Consider the following 20,333-nt stretch of genomic DNA (forward strand, 5'->3'; position numbering starts at 1 on the left):
CCACTGAACACATAAACTGCTTTCGTAAAGAGTCGCTTGCCTACCAACGCAAGAAAATGCCATTTTAAAGTTCGCCAAACCTCATGAACTCCACCCATTCTCTGTGAGTAACTTCCCAGGGTGTGCAAAGTGTTTCTCTGATTTCAAGCTGCAGCACATAAAACTCTTCTTTAGATGACTTCATCGTGAAACCAGAGCTCATTTAAAAGCGTTGTTAACCATGATGACTGTGACTGTCGAACGGAGTCCTGCTGAGAAAGTGCTGTCTCACTGCTGGCTGGTTGTACTTCCTAAAAAAACACCACATGGACACAGAGGAGATCAGAAAAAAAAAGGGAATGAATGTTTCAATGTTCTATGATTTCACTACATAACAGAGACTCAAAACATTCAAGCTCAAAGTATTCACATCCCTTGAGCTTTTGGTCGCATTACAACCATAAACCTTCATGTATTTTAATATGATTTGACATGATACACCAAGACAAAGAAGAAAGAAAATGATTCATGGTTTGGAATCGACCTCCTTTATTCTGATGCCCCTTAAATGGAATCGATTACAAACACTTGCCTTGTTATTTGTAAATAACAAGCAAGAGGCGAGAGTTTTTCAGAAGCCAAAATCTCAAAACAAACACGTCAGAGATAAAGTTGTGGAGATTTGGGTTGTAAAACAATATCTCAGTCTTTGAGCACAGAGCACTGTTCATCCATCATCTGGAAATATAGAGGGAATGACGAGGAGAGCATTAATCAAAGACGCAGCCAAGTAACTCTGAAGGAGCTGCAGAGTCCAAGGCTTAGGAGAATCTATTTGTTACGTACGCTGTGTCATATTTAATATATACAGCATTTTTATGGTTACTTTATTATGCTATAAAATGCCACGATATGCCTGGAAAATACGTAATACTTCCCCCTTAACACCTTGTGTTGGTCTATGACCCAAAAATCCCAATAAAATGCATTGAAGTTTGAGGTATTATGATTTTTTCAAGGAATTGCAAGTCAAGTGTTGGAAAAAGGGAATACAATAACTGCTTGTACTGCTGAGAGAGTCTTCAAGGCAGGTGCCGAGGTCAAGTCAGAGGTCAGCGGTGTGAGGAGTGAGAGCTCCTTTTAAGGGAAGAGGCAGATTTCCCCCTCTGCTCCCTGCAAATATTTTCTCTGCTGTTTGCCCTCTTAGCCCCCCTTCTTCCCCCCTGATACTGTCAGGAGCAAACCACCTCTGTTATTTCAATCAGTCAGCCCAACATTTGCTCTCCGAAACCCCAGCGACCGTAAAGGAGTGGCAGGTTTCATCATCTGCTCGGCTGCTCCACCAGAAAACACTCCACACTTGTGGTGCCAAAGCTGCTCTGCTCCGTTCAGCTGTGACCTGTGAGACAACTGCTCCCTTCTGACAGGAGAAGGAGCGGAGTCTGGGGCTGAGTCCATCACTCCTGGACTGACTGAGCTGCCATGAGCCTCTGAAGCTCATCCTCCTCTTTGGTGTCTTTTCTTGACAACACAAGCAGCACAACACCTTGGGGCAAAGCTTGTTCATCAAAGTGGAGGTAAAGGAGAGGCAGCGTGGGAGTGTGTGCGGGTGATTCGGTTGAGGACATTACCTCATGGAGGATAAGCGGAGACTGAAGAGGTCTAACAGAGGTAACAGCCCTTGACTCCATTGCTCTCTGCCGCTTATCGGAGCAGCTTTTCTGCTCGGGTTCAGAGGGAAGTTTTGACAGCCAGGCTTTACAGCTCCCTGATCTGTCACTCCTGACAGAGAGAGAAAGAGAGAGAGAGAGAGAAGGAGAGGCAGAGTGACGAAGTGGTGACTTCATTTTTTCTCCTAACAAGCCCTTCTCGCTCCCCCTCCTTTTCCGAGCTTCCCTTTTCTCTTTTTTTTCCCTCCCAATACTTCAGCGCAGCACGCTCAGGCAGCATGCCAGTGTTCATCTTGCTGCGCTCCCTGGTTATCAGGCTCCTCAGCAGCAGACTGGCAGGCTCTCTGGCTCAGTTCCTCAGGAGAAGCCTCTCGACAGGCGCTGCCCACCTTGGCACGGCGTTGAGGCACATCTGGGACCGCGTTCGATCCCAGGAGTCAAAGGAAGCCGTCCTGGGCTGTGTCCTGTGCATTCTCAACATGCACAAGAAGGTGGAGAACTGATCTCACTCTCTCTTCACTTTCTGAGCAAGAGACTGGACAGCTGTTTAGGGGGACATAAGTGAGTTTTATATATTTTTTTACCAGGATGTCTGAGAGTATTGTAAGGAAGGTGCAGCCCTTCACCATTGGAACCAGGCTCTCTGTTCCTTCTGTAACTAAATGCCAGGAGTTTCCACAGAGTTATCTGCCCAGTGAGGCTCTGGATAATTGCGTTTTACAGCGCAACCTGAACTCGCTCTACCTCAGCAGATCCCAGGTCTGTGCACATGGCTCCCGTCTTGTTTTACCGACCGTCGACCAGGCAGCCCCCGTCAAAATCCAGCCGGAGCACGTGGCGGCGGAGGACCACCTCAACCAGAACATCGCCTCTCCCTCTGCCGTCTCCAGATCCATCAAGAAGATCACCATCTCTGGAAGCAATGACCAATCAGACTCCAAGACAGCGCTGGGACCAGTCACATGCTCCACGTCTGGAAACAACAACAACAATAACAACATCAGCAGCAGCAGCAGCAGCAGTAGCAGCAGCAGCAGCAGCAGCACTCCAGATCAACATCTGCCAAGAATTGTGGAAGTTAGCTGTGAAAATAAACCCAACTCTCAATTTAAGGTACAAAAAACATTATCACTTCTTTTTATTGATATTTTATATATTCCAAAAGTATATTTTTAGCTGTAAAAAAATACATTTAAATTCATTTAAGTTCAATTAATGAGTTAATTTAATTTAGGGTGAAAGCAAAAATAACAATCAGAGAATGTATTTTGTAAAAGCATAATAGATATTTATGTAAAATAATTTTTTTTCTGTACAACACAATAGTGAAAAATAATTTATTCAAATTGATAGGAAAAAATTCTAAAAATTGTGGGCTAAAATAAATCTTAATTAAATAATTGTTTGCTAAATTAACACAATAATAATAATAATAATAATAATAATAATAATAATAATAATAATAATATAACTATAATAAGAAGAATGTTGATGATAATAATAGTAAAAAATAACAAACTAATAGCAACAATAACAAAATTATTATTATTATTGCTATTACTAATTTCTAAGAAAAGTAACAAACTGACCAACTAACAATATAAGACTACAGACAGTTTTATAGTACGTAGTTATATTTATACTCATATAAAACACTTATGTTACACGAGTTTGTGTTTTATAGTCTATTGAAACATTTTACTGTTTATTTAAATCTGACTTTTAGGTTTTACTCAGCAAAGAGGGAAGTGATGTATTTCTGCCTGCGCAGGAGCAAACTTGGGAAAAACTAAATGGAGAGAAATCAGTCGAGGTAAGATCCTGACTTGATGGCTATTTTTAAGTGAACACATGTTAGAAAAGCATTAATTTCCGTTAACTGAGTGAAAAGTTGTAACAACAAATAAATTCTGGGCTCCCAAGTGATTATTTGTACCAAAGGAAAGTCACATTTTCAACAAATGTTTCTAAGTAAAATAAATAAATAAAATACGACAAAGACACACCAAACAATAAAAAGACATTTAAAAAAAAGATGGCCATGGACTTTTTGTGCTTTTGCTAACCTGAAACATGTTACTAAATTAAAACTCAAAAATATAAACATTTAATCTCTGACCAAGTTGTACTGTAGTTTAATAACCATTAACATTTAGAAATGAAATGTTTGAAAACAGAGAATTTGGCCCATCGAAGTGGCGTTAAAGTGCATGTTAGGTATGAAGAGCTCAGCAGATCTGGAAGAGGCAGGGCTTACTGGAAAACATGAAGTCAGGGAAGATGTTAACAAAAGAAAAACCTCACTGAGGTGTTAAAATAACATGCCTCCTAAGCTCTGGCTTCATTTCTCTCTAATCTGACACATCACTTTGTTTTCTCTCAACAAAACTGGCTTGTTTTTCCTCCACCCATATGTTGTAAATTGCTTGTAGCAAAATATTTTTGGTATAGTCACCTTCAAAGGTGAATACTTTACATGAAACTGACCCGGATCTGCAGGATCCTGCTTCCTTCTCGTGCCCAGATGTTTCCTGAGGGGAGAGGAGGAACGCCTCTCCGTTACTGTAACTGTGCCAGCCGCGCTCATTTCACTTTGGATGGTGCTGACAGTAGGGCTTTGTTAGGTGGGAACCTGGGAACAACCCAACACATGTTGTGATATCTTCAGGACCAAATGGATCCTGAACAGAGTTTGATGTGAGCGCAGAGGCGATTCTTAGCGTTGGTTAGCTTAGTTTACTGTGAACTGTGGACGACTTAAGAGTGTGCTACTGGGAGCACCCAAACCTCATTAACTGGACTGCAAATATGTAATAAAAAACAACTTGGTTGGCATGCCATTTCCATCTAGGCACTCTTAAAACCCTTGGAAAAAAGATTCCTGGGCAGGGATCATGTTTAGGAGCAAATGTCCAAATAAGGCCGCCAGAGTAACAGGGTTGGGAAAACTTTTTATGTGTTGCAAATTGTACAGTCATCAACTCTTTTAAGATCATAAATTTCTTTTAAAAAGGAAACTCATTGACTGATTTAAAATTCCTTTAAATCTGTTTTTTTTTTAAACGGGAAAAAGTGAAAAGTTGCTGCTTCTTGATCAAGTTTGACAAGCTCAAAGGTGGCTCTAGGCTCTGATTGGTTCTATCAATTTGTACCTCTATTCAATACATTTTTGCTTTCATTTCCTACCTGTAAACAAACCCTTTCGTATTAATAAACTTAAACCATGTCCTTAATTTTCCTTGTATTTAAGCATTTTTATCAATTAACAAACAACGTACGGTACACCATGTCCTACGAAGAAAGTCAGGAATCAAACAACCAAAATTGTAAGGAAATATGGAAGAAGAAAAATTAAACTAGCCATTTCTGAACGGTTGAATTGTCTGAGTTCACTCTTGGTTGCCCCCTGCTGGCCTGGGGGTCTAATGCATGCCTTTATTTCAGAAGGTATAATTATAGCAAATTTAAATTTACTGGTGTAATTAGCCACATTTATTATTACTAGAGTAACAGCGGCATTTACTTGCCTTGGTTTTACCTTCTTCTGTGCGTTTTGTGGCCACACAGATTTCACCACCTGAGCTGCAGAAAAAAGAGCCTCAGAGGAGAGAAAGTCATCAGCAGGATGAAGAAGCGCTGGCAGCTGCTAAATCCCACAGTGAATGCTTCACTCAGCGAAACTCTCTCTTCAACAAAGAAGCACTGCAGGTAAAACAAGCAAAGCAAACACACAATATCAATGTTTATTCTGTACTGTAAAGCTGTGTAAGAGGCGACTATATATGAATGAAACCCTTTTTAGTAGCTTATCGGGACTTTTAATCTCCTTTGATGGAAAGAAAGCGCAGTAAATTCATCTCCAAGACATGAAGTAATGCTGCTGAGATGAAATCAGAAAGGAAGCTGCCTTCTGCGTGACCCTCTAGTGGGAACAAAATATGTACTGGTTCTTATTTTGTCTCAAGAACTGTGTGAGCTGTGTTCAGCAGGGGGAGGGAGGGGAAGCCGCCACAACCAATTATTTAGGGATGAGATCATTGTTTGGCTCCGTCTCTTCACGCCTATGGCTGAGAGAAACTCAGCCAAGCAGCGCAACTGGTTGTGTTATCTCATCGCATCGTCCACACACACGCAGACGTTTTCATGGAGTGTAACAGAGCGACATTTTCTCCAGCAGCCGTGTTTGTCATCAGATCTCTGTCGAACAAAGTGATGCGCAGTAAACTCCCGAACACAGAAATTTCATTTCGGATGTGTCCGCTGAAAGAAACATGTGACATATGGCTGAGCTGAAAGTAGCTCCACATTGTTAACCCCAACAATCTCAGTAAAAAATAATAATAAAAAAAAGTATAGCTCTCTAATAATGTACTATATTTCGATAATTGATGTTTTTTACTCCTATTGTTTTTGCAAATGTTTTAGTGCTCCACTGCTCTGAAAGTGGAAGTGAGATTTCCATTCAGACACGTTTAAAGGCCCCTAAAGGTTCACGCTACGAGGGAAAAGCAGGTCGCCTAATGGAGAAACGTATCTTTTTCTGCAGCTGCTCTGCAAAACATCTCGCCTTTCACCATTGCTGTTTCACGATAAAAAAAAGTGGAGAAAAAAACTTAATCTCCCACTTTATTTCAAGCCAAGTTGTGTTCCTTTTTGAGAGGTGAAAAATGTGTATGGTGATAGATGTTTTTAAGGGGTGAAGATTTAACTTATTGAAAGGGGATTTTTCTGTCCACTGCAACAAGCTTGCCAAACAAAGATCTCCAGGTTTCAACATTTTATTTTCTAAAACCACCCCATGAAAATTAAGTACTTTCCAAAGACTTATTAAAACATGGAGATATAGAGATTATCTCGGCAGGTGGAGCTCGGATCTGGGAATGACGTCACACCTGAGGTGAGGACTATAGGGATTTAGTGTTTGTGACTGCTCCCTACTGTTAACGATGCATTTCTCTCCAATCTATGCATTCAAAAATGTGAAAGCGCATGTTCACAAAGTGTGTTTTTGATTTAATGTAATACAACCCAACATAAAGAAAGATGAAACCATAAAATCTTGCTAATTTCATGCTTTAAATGAGTGGCAGTTTTGACCAAGAAATATGTTGCACAGCAATTAGCAAATCAACTTCAACTCGTTCATTTCAGGTGTGCTGTAATCGTCAGACATGAGCTCAATCTGCAGTAAAAAATTAATGCAGCAGAAAGAAACAATGATCCACATGAATCAGAACACTGAAACTGTTTTTATGGCCATAAAAACTATTGCTTTTATGGCCTCATCTGTCTTGCTTTGTCCTGACTGTATTTTCACCAAGTTTAAAATTTAAGACTTTATTATTATTATAAGATGTGAGAGAAAGGGTCTAAGAAAACAATAGTTACATTGGTTTTGAGAGAGAGTTTGATGAATAAAATCTGCAAATACTTCAGACTTCTGTTAAAAGCGCACATAATTTCCTACATTAATAGTTCAAATACAAAATGTATACATGTATACATTATACATGGCAAAGTATTTCAGCTGCAAGCTGCATTTTCTGTAGAATATTTTTGATTTACTATCCATGACTAGTTTTTCTGCAAATAACTTCCACAAGAAAATTCGCAAACTTGGGGAATCCAGTAATACTAAACCGTGAATAGACTTGGGTTCATCAACCAACACAAATTTTGGCCCCATGTCGTTTTAATGTTAATCTCCATTTGATATTTTTTAAGCAAATCACTTCATATCAGTAAAAGCAACTATTGCCTGCCATTTCATCTCCATCGGCTGCAACAAAGTATTTGAGGGGGTTTGGAGATAAATAATGCTAAAAATACTTAAATCTAATGCAAAATAAGACCCCAGAAAAGTTTATTTGAACACATTTAATTTAAAGTAAAAATGTGTGTGAATCAACACACAGTTCCTACAAAATTTCCAGTGGCAGACTTCTCATTGTACCTGAAAAGTTTTGGGAAAAAAACAACCACAAACTACAAAAATACGAAATGGTGGATCGGGCCAAAATGGCCTTTCATCAGTCTTAGAAATATTTAGACTTACGAATCAGCCATACATGGCTGTTGTGTTGTGTACATATTAAGTGATGAAAGTTTTTGTGTAACACTATTATCTCCATAACAGTTTCACAAATAATACTATTGAGAACCTTCTTTTTGTATTTCAACATGTAAAACGGAGAGAAATAGATTTTTTACTAGCTTGTATTATGACTTGTAGTTAGCATAAGAACAATTATCAAATCCCATAGGTTTTCTAATTTCTATACAGACCCTTTTCTTTTGAACTGTTGTCATTACTTTTTTAGACATCTAGTGGTGCAATATTGTATTGTCATATCATTTTTTGATTGGTAGAAACCAGGAAACATGTCACAAATGGAGACCAAAACATGTGGAGTAGTGTAACCATTTTCCAAAGTTTCGTTCTGATTAAAGACTTTTCAGAAGGATTTATTTCAGTGGTGATTATTTAAAGCTGACATTTTTGTTTCCATTTCTTGTGACTAGAACAAACCCTAATTGCACATTTTGATAAACAGATCATTGTTGTGGTGAGTGGACAGGAAGAAACAAGCGAATCATAGACTTCCTGCATGAGGTCATTATAATGCCATGGGAGCCATTGTGAGCAGATATGGGCAAGCCTATTGTGTGAAGCTGCTTTCCCTCTGTTTAACCCAGTAATATTTCTGCAGCTTGAGGGTGGGAGTGCTTCAGAAAGTTAATGACCCCTTCTCTGGGGAAGAGTAACATCACTCTTTAAGCATGACCCAAAAGTGGCTCAATCATGTGTTCAGCCTTGATGTATTTTATAGATTTAGAAGTCGGGTTAAAGTTCTCTCCTTTTTTTTACCCTAAACTTCTCTAGAAAATGTTTTGATGTGACGTTGTTATGACTTAGTTGTGGCTTTAGCCTTTATTTGACACTCTGCAGGATATGAGGTTCTTCTGATTTTATCGCTGTTATGGCTCATGTGGGATCATTCTGACAGGAGCAAGAATCTAGCCTGATTGGGTGAACTTTTTTTGTGTGTTTCAGACTTATGTGGCTCATTGATTTCCATACCATGTTCTCTTTAAGAAAATAAACACGCTTCTTCAGATATTTCACATTTTGGCCACCTTGTTTGGCGGGCTTCTTACTTCATGCAAAGTGCTGACGGAAAAGGCAGCTTTTCAAGACAAAGCCTTATGCAACCAAGTCCGAGCTCCAGCCAAGACAAACCTCTGCTCCACATAGCATGACATTGGAGAATATGAGGCTGTTTTTCATGTTCCCAAACCGTCATAACACTGTAGGGTAGAGTAAAAAACACACCACAGTCACTTAATAATGGGATATAATGATAAAAAGAAATGCTTCTCAAGTGTAAAGTGAAATTGAATCCCGGTGTAATGATAAATGAGCGACTACATGAGCTGTAATGAACATCTGAAACAGTTTGTGTCTTTTTTTTGTGATGCAGGCAGAAGCGTGGATGAAAAGCAAACTCCAAGACCTGAAAGACGGATGTAATGTTCAGCATCGCCCCCTGCATGACTGGGAGGAAGCCTCACAGATGCTTCACAGAGACCTGAAAGACTTTGAAAACACCCTGATTCAGCTCAACCAGGTCACAAACCCGCTGCGCACTCATGATTTAAATATCAAATATGTAGATATATGTGGTGGTGATCTGATTAAATGTATTAAGATGGCATAAATTAATGATTACATTTTGTCACATTACGTTCACAAACTTCATTGTACTATATTAGGACTTTATCTCATAGACAGACACAAAATTGCACAATTAATAAGAGGAAGGAAAGTTCTTTGTTATACATAAAAACCTAAAAAAACAGCATGTGTTTGTATTCAGTCCTTTTTACTCTGGCAGGGCTAAATAAAAGCAGCTGCCATCAGAAGTCAGTCATAGCTGTATTTAATTTTCTATTTGTTTGCTTTATTTTCTCCCTCTCTTTTCCACTTCTTCCCCAAAACTATCTGTGACGCTAGGAAAAAATAATTCAAATTAGAAAATAACTCTCATGATTAAAAGAAAAAGGTATATCCTAATACACATATTAAACATTTTCATTTTTGTTGCGACACCAATTGATTATGTTCTGTGTTTTTGAATGTATTCATTTTAATTACCTCCTGTTGGCTTGTTTTTTTTTTTTTTTGGTTGGTTGGTTGTTTTTTTTTAAAAAATGACATTGCTAAATGGAAGCAGTTGAAACCATTAAAGGTGTACAGGAAGAACAACTGGTAGAGTTAACCGTGTCATTTACCTTCCAGTATTTGTCCAGCTGCCTCCAGCTCAAATAAACTGAGTCTTATTTCCCTAAAGCTGGGTGAACAGCTGATCTGCAAGTTGAACCCAACGTCCGACCTGGTGAAGAAGCAGCTCAGTCAGCTCAGGGAACAGTGGCAAACCGTGAAGCAGATGGCCGCAAATCAGACACACGCTCTAGGTGGAGCCAGGAGCCTGCAGGAATTCAACAGGAAGGTGGACAAACTGGAAGCTTGGATTAAAGAAAAGGTAAGCAGCCATGTTTTCTAAAATTAAAATATTAATTTATTTATTAATTTGTTTACCTAGAAATTCACCCATTTCTTATCTTTGCAAGTTATCCAAAATAGAGTAAGAAAGCAGAATTATAACAAAAGCGCTTTGCTGTATATGGAGAGAAAATAGTCTTAAAATACTTGTGCGTGTAATACTGGATTTGTAATCCATGTAAGCATCTTTGTGTGTAACTTTGGATTGTTGTATCTGTGAAACATGATTTGTAAACCGTAAAAACAAAATCTGCGTCAGACACGAGGGAGAGAGGAATGGATGATGAATCTGTGGGATTGTAATGAAAGAGGTTAATTGTGAAATATATAAAACATTCATCCCCCACTTCATCATTCAACATTGTTTTTCAACTTCATTTTAAATGCAATATCCAGCTTAGTGGGGATGCGTTCAAATGTATCCTTTAATTGATGCATTTGAACTATTCGTTTTCAAGAAAAAGTAATAATTTAACCTCAGTGATTTTGAGCCCACATGTATTTTTAGATACCAACATTTTGCCAAATTTTCAAGTTGAAAATACAGATGAACCACAAAAAAAAATCAATTTTAGGGGGAGGGGGCTTAAAACACGTCCCATCTTTGCCTACTCGACAATAAACATTTTAATAAAACTAAAAAATGGTCTGATTCTAAAAACTGTTTCTCACATTTAATCAAAAGAAGGTTCTGTTCTCCATTGTCTTGGGCAAGAAGGTATCGGTGACTCTTTTTTTGAAAACACTTGCTATATTTAGTCAAATTTGGATGTGCTCAAGTCTGTTTCTGGGTAAAGATCTGGTATATCTTTGGTCCTATGAAGTTTAAAGAGAAAAAACTAAGAAAATGTGAATGCGTCAGTAAAAATACCACCTTAAAATATTTTGAAAAAGTGTCCGTTTGCTTATGCTGTTGTTTCAAATTTGAACAAAATCCCTCCAGTGGCCGCTAATGAACTCCACGCTGCACTTTGGAGCCCCTTCTCTGAAGCTAATGCAACATCCATGCCTGTGGGATGACCGAATGCGAAGCTCTGACCAGAACTCTGTTTTATATCTTCCTTGTTGCATAAGTAATGTGGTTTTTTTTGTTTTTTTTGCCACTGTGTGTCTGAAAATAAATGATTGTTGGGTTTCTTGCAAAAACCACTTCTATAAACAGTAACTTTCTGTGTGACAGAAGGAAGAGGAGCAGTCTCTGGTGAGTGTCCTGGGGGAAAATGTTGACAAAATGCAGCTCACCAGGAGAATTCTTGATCTCAAACAGGTCAGCCTTGTAAAAAAGGATTTAAAACAATGCATAACTTACACTGACAAAAGCTTTGTACCAGTTAAACAATGCATGCCCAGATGGTAACAACCTTATTTATCAGTGTCCCCTGTCTGATTGTAAACAGACCTTCAGGACATTCAGGAAGGGAAACTAAAGTCTCTGTCTGCTCTTTTTGCAACAGGATGAGCAGCTCCACAGAAACCTGCATGAAGAGATCAACAACTTGGCCCTGAAGCTGGAGAAACTGGGGAAGGCAGATGGCAAAAACATCACCATCAGGAAGAAACACATCAATAAAATGTATGCTCTGTGCTTTACGTGAAACGTAAAAGCTTCATGTAATATCTTCAGGCTGAAACCACAAGGCGTAATTGTTCTTAATGCAGGTGGCTGAAGGTCCAGTCCTACCTGAAAAACTACCACGAGAACCTTCAGGTCGCGCTGGAGATGTCGTCATTTTACCAGCAGGCTGATAATACTCTGGATGCTATAAACAACATGGTAAAATGACAGAAAACCAAATACTAAATCATAATTATGTTCTGAGAGCTTCTTATTAACTGCACTCTCTGTTTTAGCAGATGTTACAAAAATTTGTATTGAGGCAGAATCAAAACTGAGATAAAAACAAATGTTTGTTTCAAGAATTTTTACTTGATTGAGGAGAAGTACTAGAGCAGTTTATCAAACTTCTAACAAAGGAAATTATCTTGCTTATATACACGTCTGCGCGCTTTGCACAGATGTAATGGGGATATTTTAGATTAGAGGACTAATGTCTCAGCGAGATCTAGAGAAACTCATCCATGCGTTTATCTGTTGTCGCGTCGATTACTGCTACAGTATCTTCAGAGGTCTGCCTAAAAAATCAATCAAACAGCTGCAGCTGGCGTTCTGATTAAAACCAGGAAGATAGAGCACATAACACCAGTTCTAAAGTCCCTACACTGGCTCCCTGTAGCTCAGAGAATAGACTTTAAAATACTGTTAGTTTATAAATCACTGAACGGCTTAGCACCACAATACATTAAAGATCTGCTGTTGTCATAGCAACCTTCCAGACCCCTAAGGTCTATTGGTTCTGTTCTGCTCTGCATCCCCAGAACCAGAACCAAACATAGAGAAGCAGCATTCAGCTTCTATGCACCACAAATCTGGAACAAACATCCAGAAAACTGCAAAACAGCTGAAACACTGAGTTCCTTTATATCTAGACTAAAAACCCAGCAGTTTAAAGTTGCTTTTGAAACATAATCATGAATCATTAATCAATAATCTGATGTGTAATGACGGTAAAATGTAATGTTGTTGACTGTGTGTTTTATGACTTTGTATTTTTGTGTTTTTATAATGTAAAGCAGTTTGAAATGCCTTGTTGCTGAAAGGCGCTACACAAATAAAATTTGATTGATTGATTGATTGATTTTTCCAACCCGGCAAAACCACCTAGAAACTTTGAGTCTCCATCTCCAACAAGAAATTAACTTATGAATTTAGTCTTTCTACATGCTATAAATCCTGCAATGTGTATGTTTCACATCATGGTATTCTGAAATCATACAAAGTTCTGGAAATTTGAGGTCAATAAACAAGGATATAAGACAAAGCAGAAATAATGCCATCAATAAATGGAGCAAGTTTAAAAGCTAAATACAAGATAAGTTTAAAAAAATCATAATTCAACAAGTGATGATAACTAACATATTTTCCCAACAGCGGAGAAGCATGTCTGCATCCAAAGACCTGGACACCTTTGGCGACAGAGAAATCCGCGACATTGCCGGTCAAATCATGGTAAGAACAGAGTTTTTCCCATCCTGCATGCTGCTCCAGACGTTGTCTCTGCCTAACCTGCAGGCCTGTGTTCGGTAGATGCTGGATGTGAGCGTGTCTCAGCTGCCCAAACTGCACCCCGGCCTGGCTGCCGGCGTCACAAAGAAGCAGGCCGAGGTGAAAGACTGCTGGGCGCTCCTCCAGACGGATCTAAGGTACGTCACTGGTGAGGATGAAGTGTGTTCCACACGTTGGGGTGAAAAACTGCAAATTTCTGTAATGATTTGGAAGATGGATCTACGTGACAGACAAATTACGTCAACTCTACTACACTGATTTGCTTTGTTCTCACCTTTAAAACAGTGACATCATCTCAGTCAGTCAATTTGCTGAATCTGAGATGAAAAAAACATTAACAAGAATATTTTGTAACTTTATGGAGTCATTATTTGTTTGTTTAATAGCACACAGTTTGTATCCAGACTGTTACATCACTGGGAGTTTTACCCTATCAGAAAAAAATCTCCAACACGTAATAATGACTCTTTGTTTTGTTTTTCAGCGATGTCAGCTGGATTTTGTTACAGTTGTGCTGCATGTACAATAAGCTGATATTCTTTAGAAGTAGTAGCAGTTTGTCTTAGCGTTAGATAAATGAATCTGTTGTTTATAACAGAAGGAAACATTACAAGAAGTGTTATTTTATTCTGGAACAAAAAACGTTACATTGACAAAATGGACACTGATTGAAATTGCTATGGAGGGAAAGGACATGCAAGTGAAGAGAAGGAATGAGAACGAAAAGAAAAGAAGCAATATGAAAAGAAATAAAATGTAACTAAACAAGTGAAAAACAGAAGCAACTAGCTGAGCCTTAATTACAAATGTGCACAAAACTTTGACGTTATTCCCCTAAAATAAAATAAAAAACCCAACAATTTCGCAATTGCAATGTTTCCATTAAATAAGAAACACAATTCACATCACACGTGAATAAATTTGTTCATGCAATAAGCCTTTAAAAACATGATCCTCCAACTACTTCCTGTCTTCTTCTTCTTTGTGGTTTGTGCCAGTGGCAACATCAAGTTGTTGATCATGTGACTCGTGTGATGTGAAAAAATGTTTTGCAAAATAAACCAGTGTTGACACTTCCAAAAAAATCCACCTTGTGCCAAAACCTTTTACTGTTGAAACTGTCGTATTTCCATTAAGCAAATTTATTTTCAAAATGTCAAATTGCTCAATTATGTGGCCAAAGGAAACAGCTACTGACAAGAAAGGGATCCAATCCAAAGGAATGTGAACAAAGGAAATAAAATGTGACAAATGTGAAGAAAGGGAGCAAATGAGTGTAAAAGAAATGAAGTAAAGGAAAATAACAAGTTACTTTTTATGAAAAAAAACAGATGTGTCCAGATTCCTGACATCCTGCCGTCCAAACATTTCTCAGACACAGCCTCCCATGAGAGAAGCCTATCTATAGCTCCCAACTCTACATCATTTCAGCTGTTCTATCAGCTCTAGCTTTAACTATTTAAATGGAATAAAACAAACAGTGGTAGAAAACCTCAGAGCCTTAACTGGAGTTCAGCGCTGGTCTCTGAGGTCCAGCTGTCAGCGCCAAAGTAACCTCCTGCTCCGCCTGCAGGAGCGACAGGACGACAAACTCCCTCTCCGGCTCCACTTTCACCAGGGAAGATGCTGACCTCCTGACTCCAGCGCGAGAAGCCCAATGCATCATGGGATCTGAGACACATGGGATCATGGGAAAAGAGGTGAAGGAGGAGCAGAACCGTCTGAAAGGCAGCAGAGTGAGTAGTGGCAGGAGATAAGATCTGTGGCTGTAGTAAATGACTCACTTTGTCTTTTTGTTTGGAAAATGCCGGATTTACAGCTTAGGCAAGGTTTTTCCAAAATAAAGTCCGACAAATGAGCCGGGCTGCGACTTCTGGTTTTGGCAACAAACACGCTGCTGGTTTTCCATCCCTTCCAGCAACTTAATTGCACTTAAAAGCACCATGTGATGTTCCAGTTTAGAGCCATCCCTTCGTCATATACAGTCAGAACAGATTCTTCTTCTGGCTCTGAAACTCCTGCATGTTGGAGAGCACCATATAATTTTACTTGGTTTCTGCTAGCCTTATCCCTAATCTGACAAATAAAATCCAAGTCTGGGGTTGTCTCTAATGCTGCTGCTCTGTGAAAGTCATAGAAAGAGCTTTTAGGATGTTGTTTATCCTGGCACAGGATTTCTTTAAGTTTCCACTGAAATATCAAGTTCTGTACGGTTAAACAGAGCGCCAGGGTAAATAAGTCTTTCCATTGAGCTCCAAATTCTATTTAAAGTCTACTATATATCCATTATGTCATAAATACAGTCATTTATTAACACCATATGAATAAAATGTCTGGGATTCACTGCTGGGTTGCTTTTTGAGCATGAGGTTTCTCGACGCTTTATTGAACAAGTGCGTGCTCCTACAGTAACCCAAGAACTGCTCATAAACCTACGAGGAAATACTGTTGGCTTCTTTTGAAAAAATAAGTATCGGAAAACGATGTGGTATGTCAAAAACCAGTAATTATGCGTATTTTTAGTCTTTTACGTTCACGATTTGAGCTACTTAGAAGAAAAGGAAAGAGACCATTTGGACAAAGGTAGCCAGAAGTGCGCTTCTAAAGTTTGGCAGATGTTTGTTTCATTTTGTCATGAGAAAAAACATCTAGTAGAAGGTGGAAGGATTGTTGATTTCAGTTTGGACATGTACTGGTCCGACTGATCCGGCTCCAGTCTTCCCTTAACTGGGAGCTGGTATCTGCTGGGATGCACTATCCTATTTATGGAAGAGATTGAAAAAAAAACATTCTTAATAAAGCCCTGCATTGACAAAATCCAAGGCCATCACTATAAACATGTACAAGTGAAGAAGTTTTTGAATTGTATGATTTTATTTTATTTACTTATCATCTATGACATATGTTCCTACGTAGCAGGGTTCCAATATGCAGACAGGAAAAATATGAAATTTGTGTTAGAGTATTGTACAGATCTGGATAAGTATGGAAAAATATTCGTTTACAGACTTCATTACCCATCATATTTTTAAAAAATTGGATATATCTACCCATTATTCCATCTGTTTCTCTGTCTTTTCTTGTCCATCCATCTATCCCTATTTATGCTTTTTAGTAGGGTTGGGCATTTATCGTTTATCATTTATCGAGATACATTACTTATAAAATTTTGATTTGTCATTGTCATGATAAATTCCAATAAATATTTAAAAATCCTTAAAACTGTCTGTATTGTTAAGATTGTTGTTTTCTCTATTTTTTTATATCTTATCAATAAATATCAGTAGATTTAAAAATATGATTAAATCTAGTTACGGTGTGCATTTAAGTGATACAAACCAGACGTCTTTATGTCACTGGTATCTTAAAGAAGCATATTACAAATGGGTATCTTTTGTGTTTGTGAGGCTATAATTGCTGTACCATTCAGTCACAGCTGTACAGTTACATAAAAAATAAGAAATAAATATTTACTCTCATCACTTTTATCTATATCACGATAGTATAAAATATTGGGATACAACTTTAAGTCCATATCGCTCATCCCTACTTTTCAGGTATTCTGTATGAAGTTACAATTTATTGTTAGCCCAGTATCAGTGTGTGCAGTAATCTGTATCTCAGAGGAACTGTTTGGAATGTGATATTTCTTGGATATGTTCATAATCCAAGTGTGAGGAATTCAAACTTCAAGTGCCAACAAAAGATCCAGCCTGCTGGATGGAGCTACAGATGCCCACACCTCACACAGATGGTGGTTTTAGAGATGCCAAAGGTCACAGAGATACAGAGGAGAGAGGAAAATGTAGATTTATCTATCACGACTGAAATTGTCATCGCATGATTTTCTCTCACGGTTCAGCCGAAATATCCGTGACGTTTTTTCACGTAGATTGGTCTTTCTTGAAAGAAGAATGGTAAACTGCCCCAGTCTTATCGTCTCTGTACCTATGAGAACATGCCTCAGTCAGTAGTCCATACATCAGTGTCTTTGTGTTAGCGGTAGTTACGGCCTCTTGTTTCTGGAGGTAAACATGGCTATCGTCTGTTTCTCCGACTAATTGCGGCCAGATGCTGCGGCTGCAGACCAGATGGGCTCGGCGCTAAATGATAGTTCTTGGCTGACATCACCTCGGAGCACAGGACAGTTACGACACTCCGAGGTGGAAAGGATCAGCAGAAAACAGATAAGAAACATTACAGAGAGAGTAAATGCTGAGCTATAATGAGACATGATTAGGTTTACTGTTATAGATCAGTATTACTACTACAACGATACAAATCACTTAGCAGACAATCACTTGTTTTTGAGCAGAAGCCACTACGAACAAGGAGAGAAGCAACCATGTTGCTTTGAGAAACTAACAGTTAATATCAAATAAATGTAATAATTTACATTACTAAATGTAAATTAATACATTTAATTCAAAGAAATGGCCTGATGACATCCTGCAGTGAGATTCAGGCAGATAGTTTACTAAAATATATTGTATTATGTAAAATAACTACATTTAAAATAATTTTTGGTCTTATTTTGCTCTGAATAAATCTTTCTATAAGCATATTTGGAAAATTACAATTGAATATTTAATACAATTTAATATTTGTACATTACAGCATAACTAGCTTTGATTGAAAAAACAAAATGAGATGATTAAAATATTTTTAAAATTCCACATTATTCAAAAACCTTATATGAAAAGGTTTTAAATTACAAGCACAAAGACAGTTTACTAACATAAATCTGTGAACACGATGAAAAATATAACAAATAAATAATAAGAAAAAGTTATTAATCTGCTTTGAAATATTTGTTTTTAGAACACACTGTAAAAAAAGGCAATGATGGCGACCAACAATGTTCACTGAAGGTGCATTAAACAGGAACAAATCATGAATTTAAGTCTCAATTTGTTTGGTTTATGAGATTAAATTATCAATATATTCTGAAAAAGATATTTAGGTAAAATAGTTGCAGTTTAGGTCTTATTTATACAATAAGAAATTTGCCTCTTGAAATCAAGAAAAAGTGATGTGGCTAATAAAACGACTTACCAATGTATTTCAAAAATGATTTGTCTATTTTATCTGATAACATTGGAGCTCATGAGAGAAGTAAAAATCTGCAATCCACTTTAAAATAATTTAGTTAATTTAAAAACTAAATTTAGTTTTATATTATATTGTTATAATATATATTGTTCATGCAAGAATTTAAAAATAAGCTCAGGTCCAGACTTCCCAACCAAATAAAAATTATTCTAGAATTAGAAGTGCATTTTACTTTATTTCTTCAGTAATCAGTATTAGCCATAAAAAATAGACATTTAGATATGATAGCCAGTGTTAAATGTACAAATCATTTAAAATTGCTACAATTGCTTAAAATAAAGACAATAAGAGGCAGTTTGATGGATTGGTTCTTATTGCCGTCAATCACAGAAATAAGGTTCTGGGTTCAAAATGAGGAATTAGCTCCAAAGTAATAAACCACATCCTTGTTTCAACAGAACTGACTAAAAGTGAAAAGAAGCATATTTGTTTAAGTCAAAATTGCTCCCAGAACACTTCGTAAAAATTTTAGATTCTTAGTTTTAGGTTTTCTTCTGCTCCAACAATAAGTCAGCTCTGAACTAGACAAACATGGAGGTCTCATTAAAAAGCCCAGTGGAGATCCCTGGTCAACCTAAACACACAGAGATGGCTGTAAAAGTGGTTCAGTGGCTGGTGATGTCTTCCTGCATGTAGAGGCTTTAACCACGGCATTGACCTTGTTAAAAACTCGCCTGCACAGCTGTAACAGTGAACAGTTATGGAAATCACTTAATGCTGAATAAACACAGCTGCTTTAAGAATAACAATCTGTTTCATCTACAATGTCTCTTTTACGTCACCACAGCAGTACAGCACATGTTTGCTAATTTGGTTTCATTCATAATGTAATTTCATGCAGAAATGGCAAACGGGAGCCCTGCAGAGGATAGAGAGGGAAGTTAATAAATATCAATAGAGCAACAATTACTTCTTGATGTACTGTTTGTGAGATTTATTTTCCTGCACAGCCTTCGGCAACGTTATGAAATTTACTTTAGCAGTTAGAAACACTTCTCTGAAACTGGAAGAGAATATAATATTCCTGCTTTGTGAGTTTGTTGAAGCCTTTAGTAATTATTTAGCAGCCATGAAAAAGTAATTTCCCTGTTAGTTCCCCCTACTTTTTTACATTTTAATCACACTTAATCTTCCAGGTCATCAAAGAAATTTTACTGTCAGATAAAGATAACCCCAGTAAACACAAAATTTTGTTTACATGTTGTGATCTCATTAATGAAAGGGGAATATTTATACAAACAACTGGTCAACAACTATATGGATTTTGTTTTTGTTTGTTTTACTTGGAAATGAGTTTTTGCATCTCAGTGGAGAAAATCTGATCCACTCTTGTTTGCAGAATTATGTTAATTCAGCTAGATTGGAGGATTTTGGAGCATCGGCATGTAGATCTTTGGAACCAGACTTTGACTATGTCACTTCGAAACTTTTTTAAACATTCAAAGATGGACTTCCCAAGTGTGTTTGCCCAAACATTCTCCCTCAGGAATTTGTTGTAGAGAGCAGAATTTATTGCTCCGGTTCTTAAATGTTCTTCTGAAATATATTTAGTCTTATACTAGATGGAACGGGACAAACACTTTCCAAAAAGTTTCACTTTTGTCTCATCAGTCCACAGAACATCATCGTAAAAGTCGAGGATCATCAGGATGTTTTAGATAAATGCGTCATGTTCCTTACGCAATAGGAAAAGCTTCGTCATTGTTCTATGATTCCTACCTAAGAGGATAATGACTCTCACTGTGGGCCCAAAGCCCTGGAAAGGGTTTTACAACCTTTTCCAGACTGATAGAGATGTAAATGATTTTTTCTCATGAATTTTTTTAATCAGGTTTTGCTTTTTGACATTTTCTGGTTACAGAAAGTTTGACTCTTTTGTCCGCAG

General features: G+C 37.7%; 1 protein-coding gene across 6 annotated transcripts in view; it reads left to right on the top strand.

The window, feature by feature from the left end:
- The first annotated feature begins 1,263 nt into the window (after nucleotides 1-1,263).
- The window catches only part of mymx (myomixer), a 42,688-nt gene continuing 23,618 nt past the window's right edge, over nucleotides 1,264-20,333 (top strand). For 3 of the 6 annotated variants that reach the window (XM_032553250.1, XM_032553252.1, XM_032553251.1), the window contains exons 1-11: nucleotides 1,264-2,762; nucleotides 3,376-3,462; nucleotides 5,217-5,357; nucleotides 9,131-9,277; nucleotides 10,001-10,192; nucleotides 11,393-11,479; nucleotides 11,667-11,785; nucleotides 11,872-11,986; nucleotides 13,202-13,279; nucleotides 13,358-13,473; nucleotides 14,910-15,072. In XM_032553250.1, the coding sequence (XP_032409141.1) occupies nucleotides 2,238-2,762; nucleotides 3,376-3,462; nucleotides 5,217-5,357; nucleotides 9,131-9,277; nucleotides 10,001-10,192; nucleotides 11,393-11,479; nucleotides 11,667-11,785; nucleotides 11,872-11,986; nucleotides 13,202-13,279; nucleotides 13,358-13,473; nucleotides 14,910-15,072 (1,770 nt within the window). In that variant the 5' untranslated portion in view covers nucleotides 1,264-2,237. The remainder of the gene's footprint in view (nucleotides 2,763-3,375; nucleotides 3,463-5,216; nucleotides 5,358-9,130; nucleotides 9,278-10,000; nucleotides 10,193-11,392; nucleotides 11,480-11,666; nucleotides 11,786-11,871; nucleotides 11,987-13,201; nucleotides 13,280-13,357; nucleotides 13,474-14,909; nucleotides 15,073-20,333) is intronic. The other 3 variants (XM_032553254.1, XM_032553253.1, XM_032553255.1) reach the window with 3 other exon arrangements.

Source organism: Xiphophorus hellerii, chromosome 22 (genome assembly GCF_003331165.1).
Source record: "Xiphophorus hellerii strain 12219 chromosome 22, Xiphophorus_hellerii-4.1, whole genome shotgun sequence".
Classification (NCBI taxonomy): domain Eukaryota; kingdom Metazoa; phylum Chordata; class Actinopteri; order Cyprinodontiformes; family Poeciliidae; genus Xiphophorus; species Xiphophorus hellerii.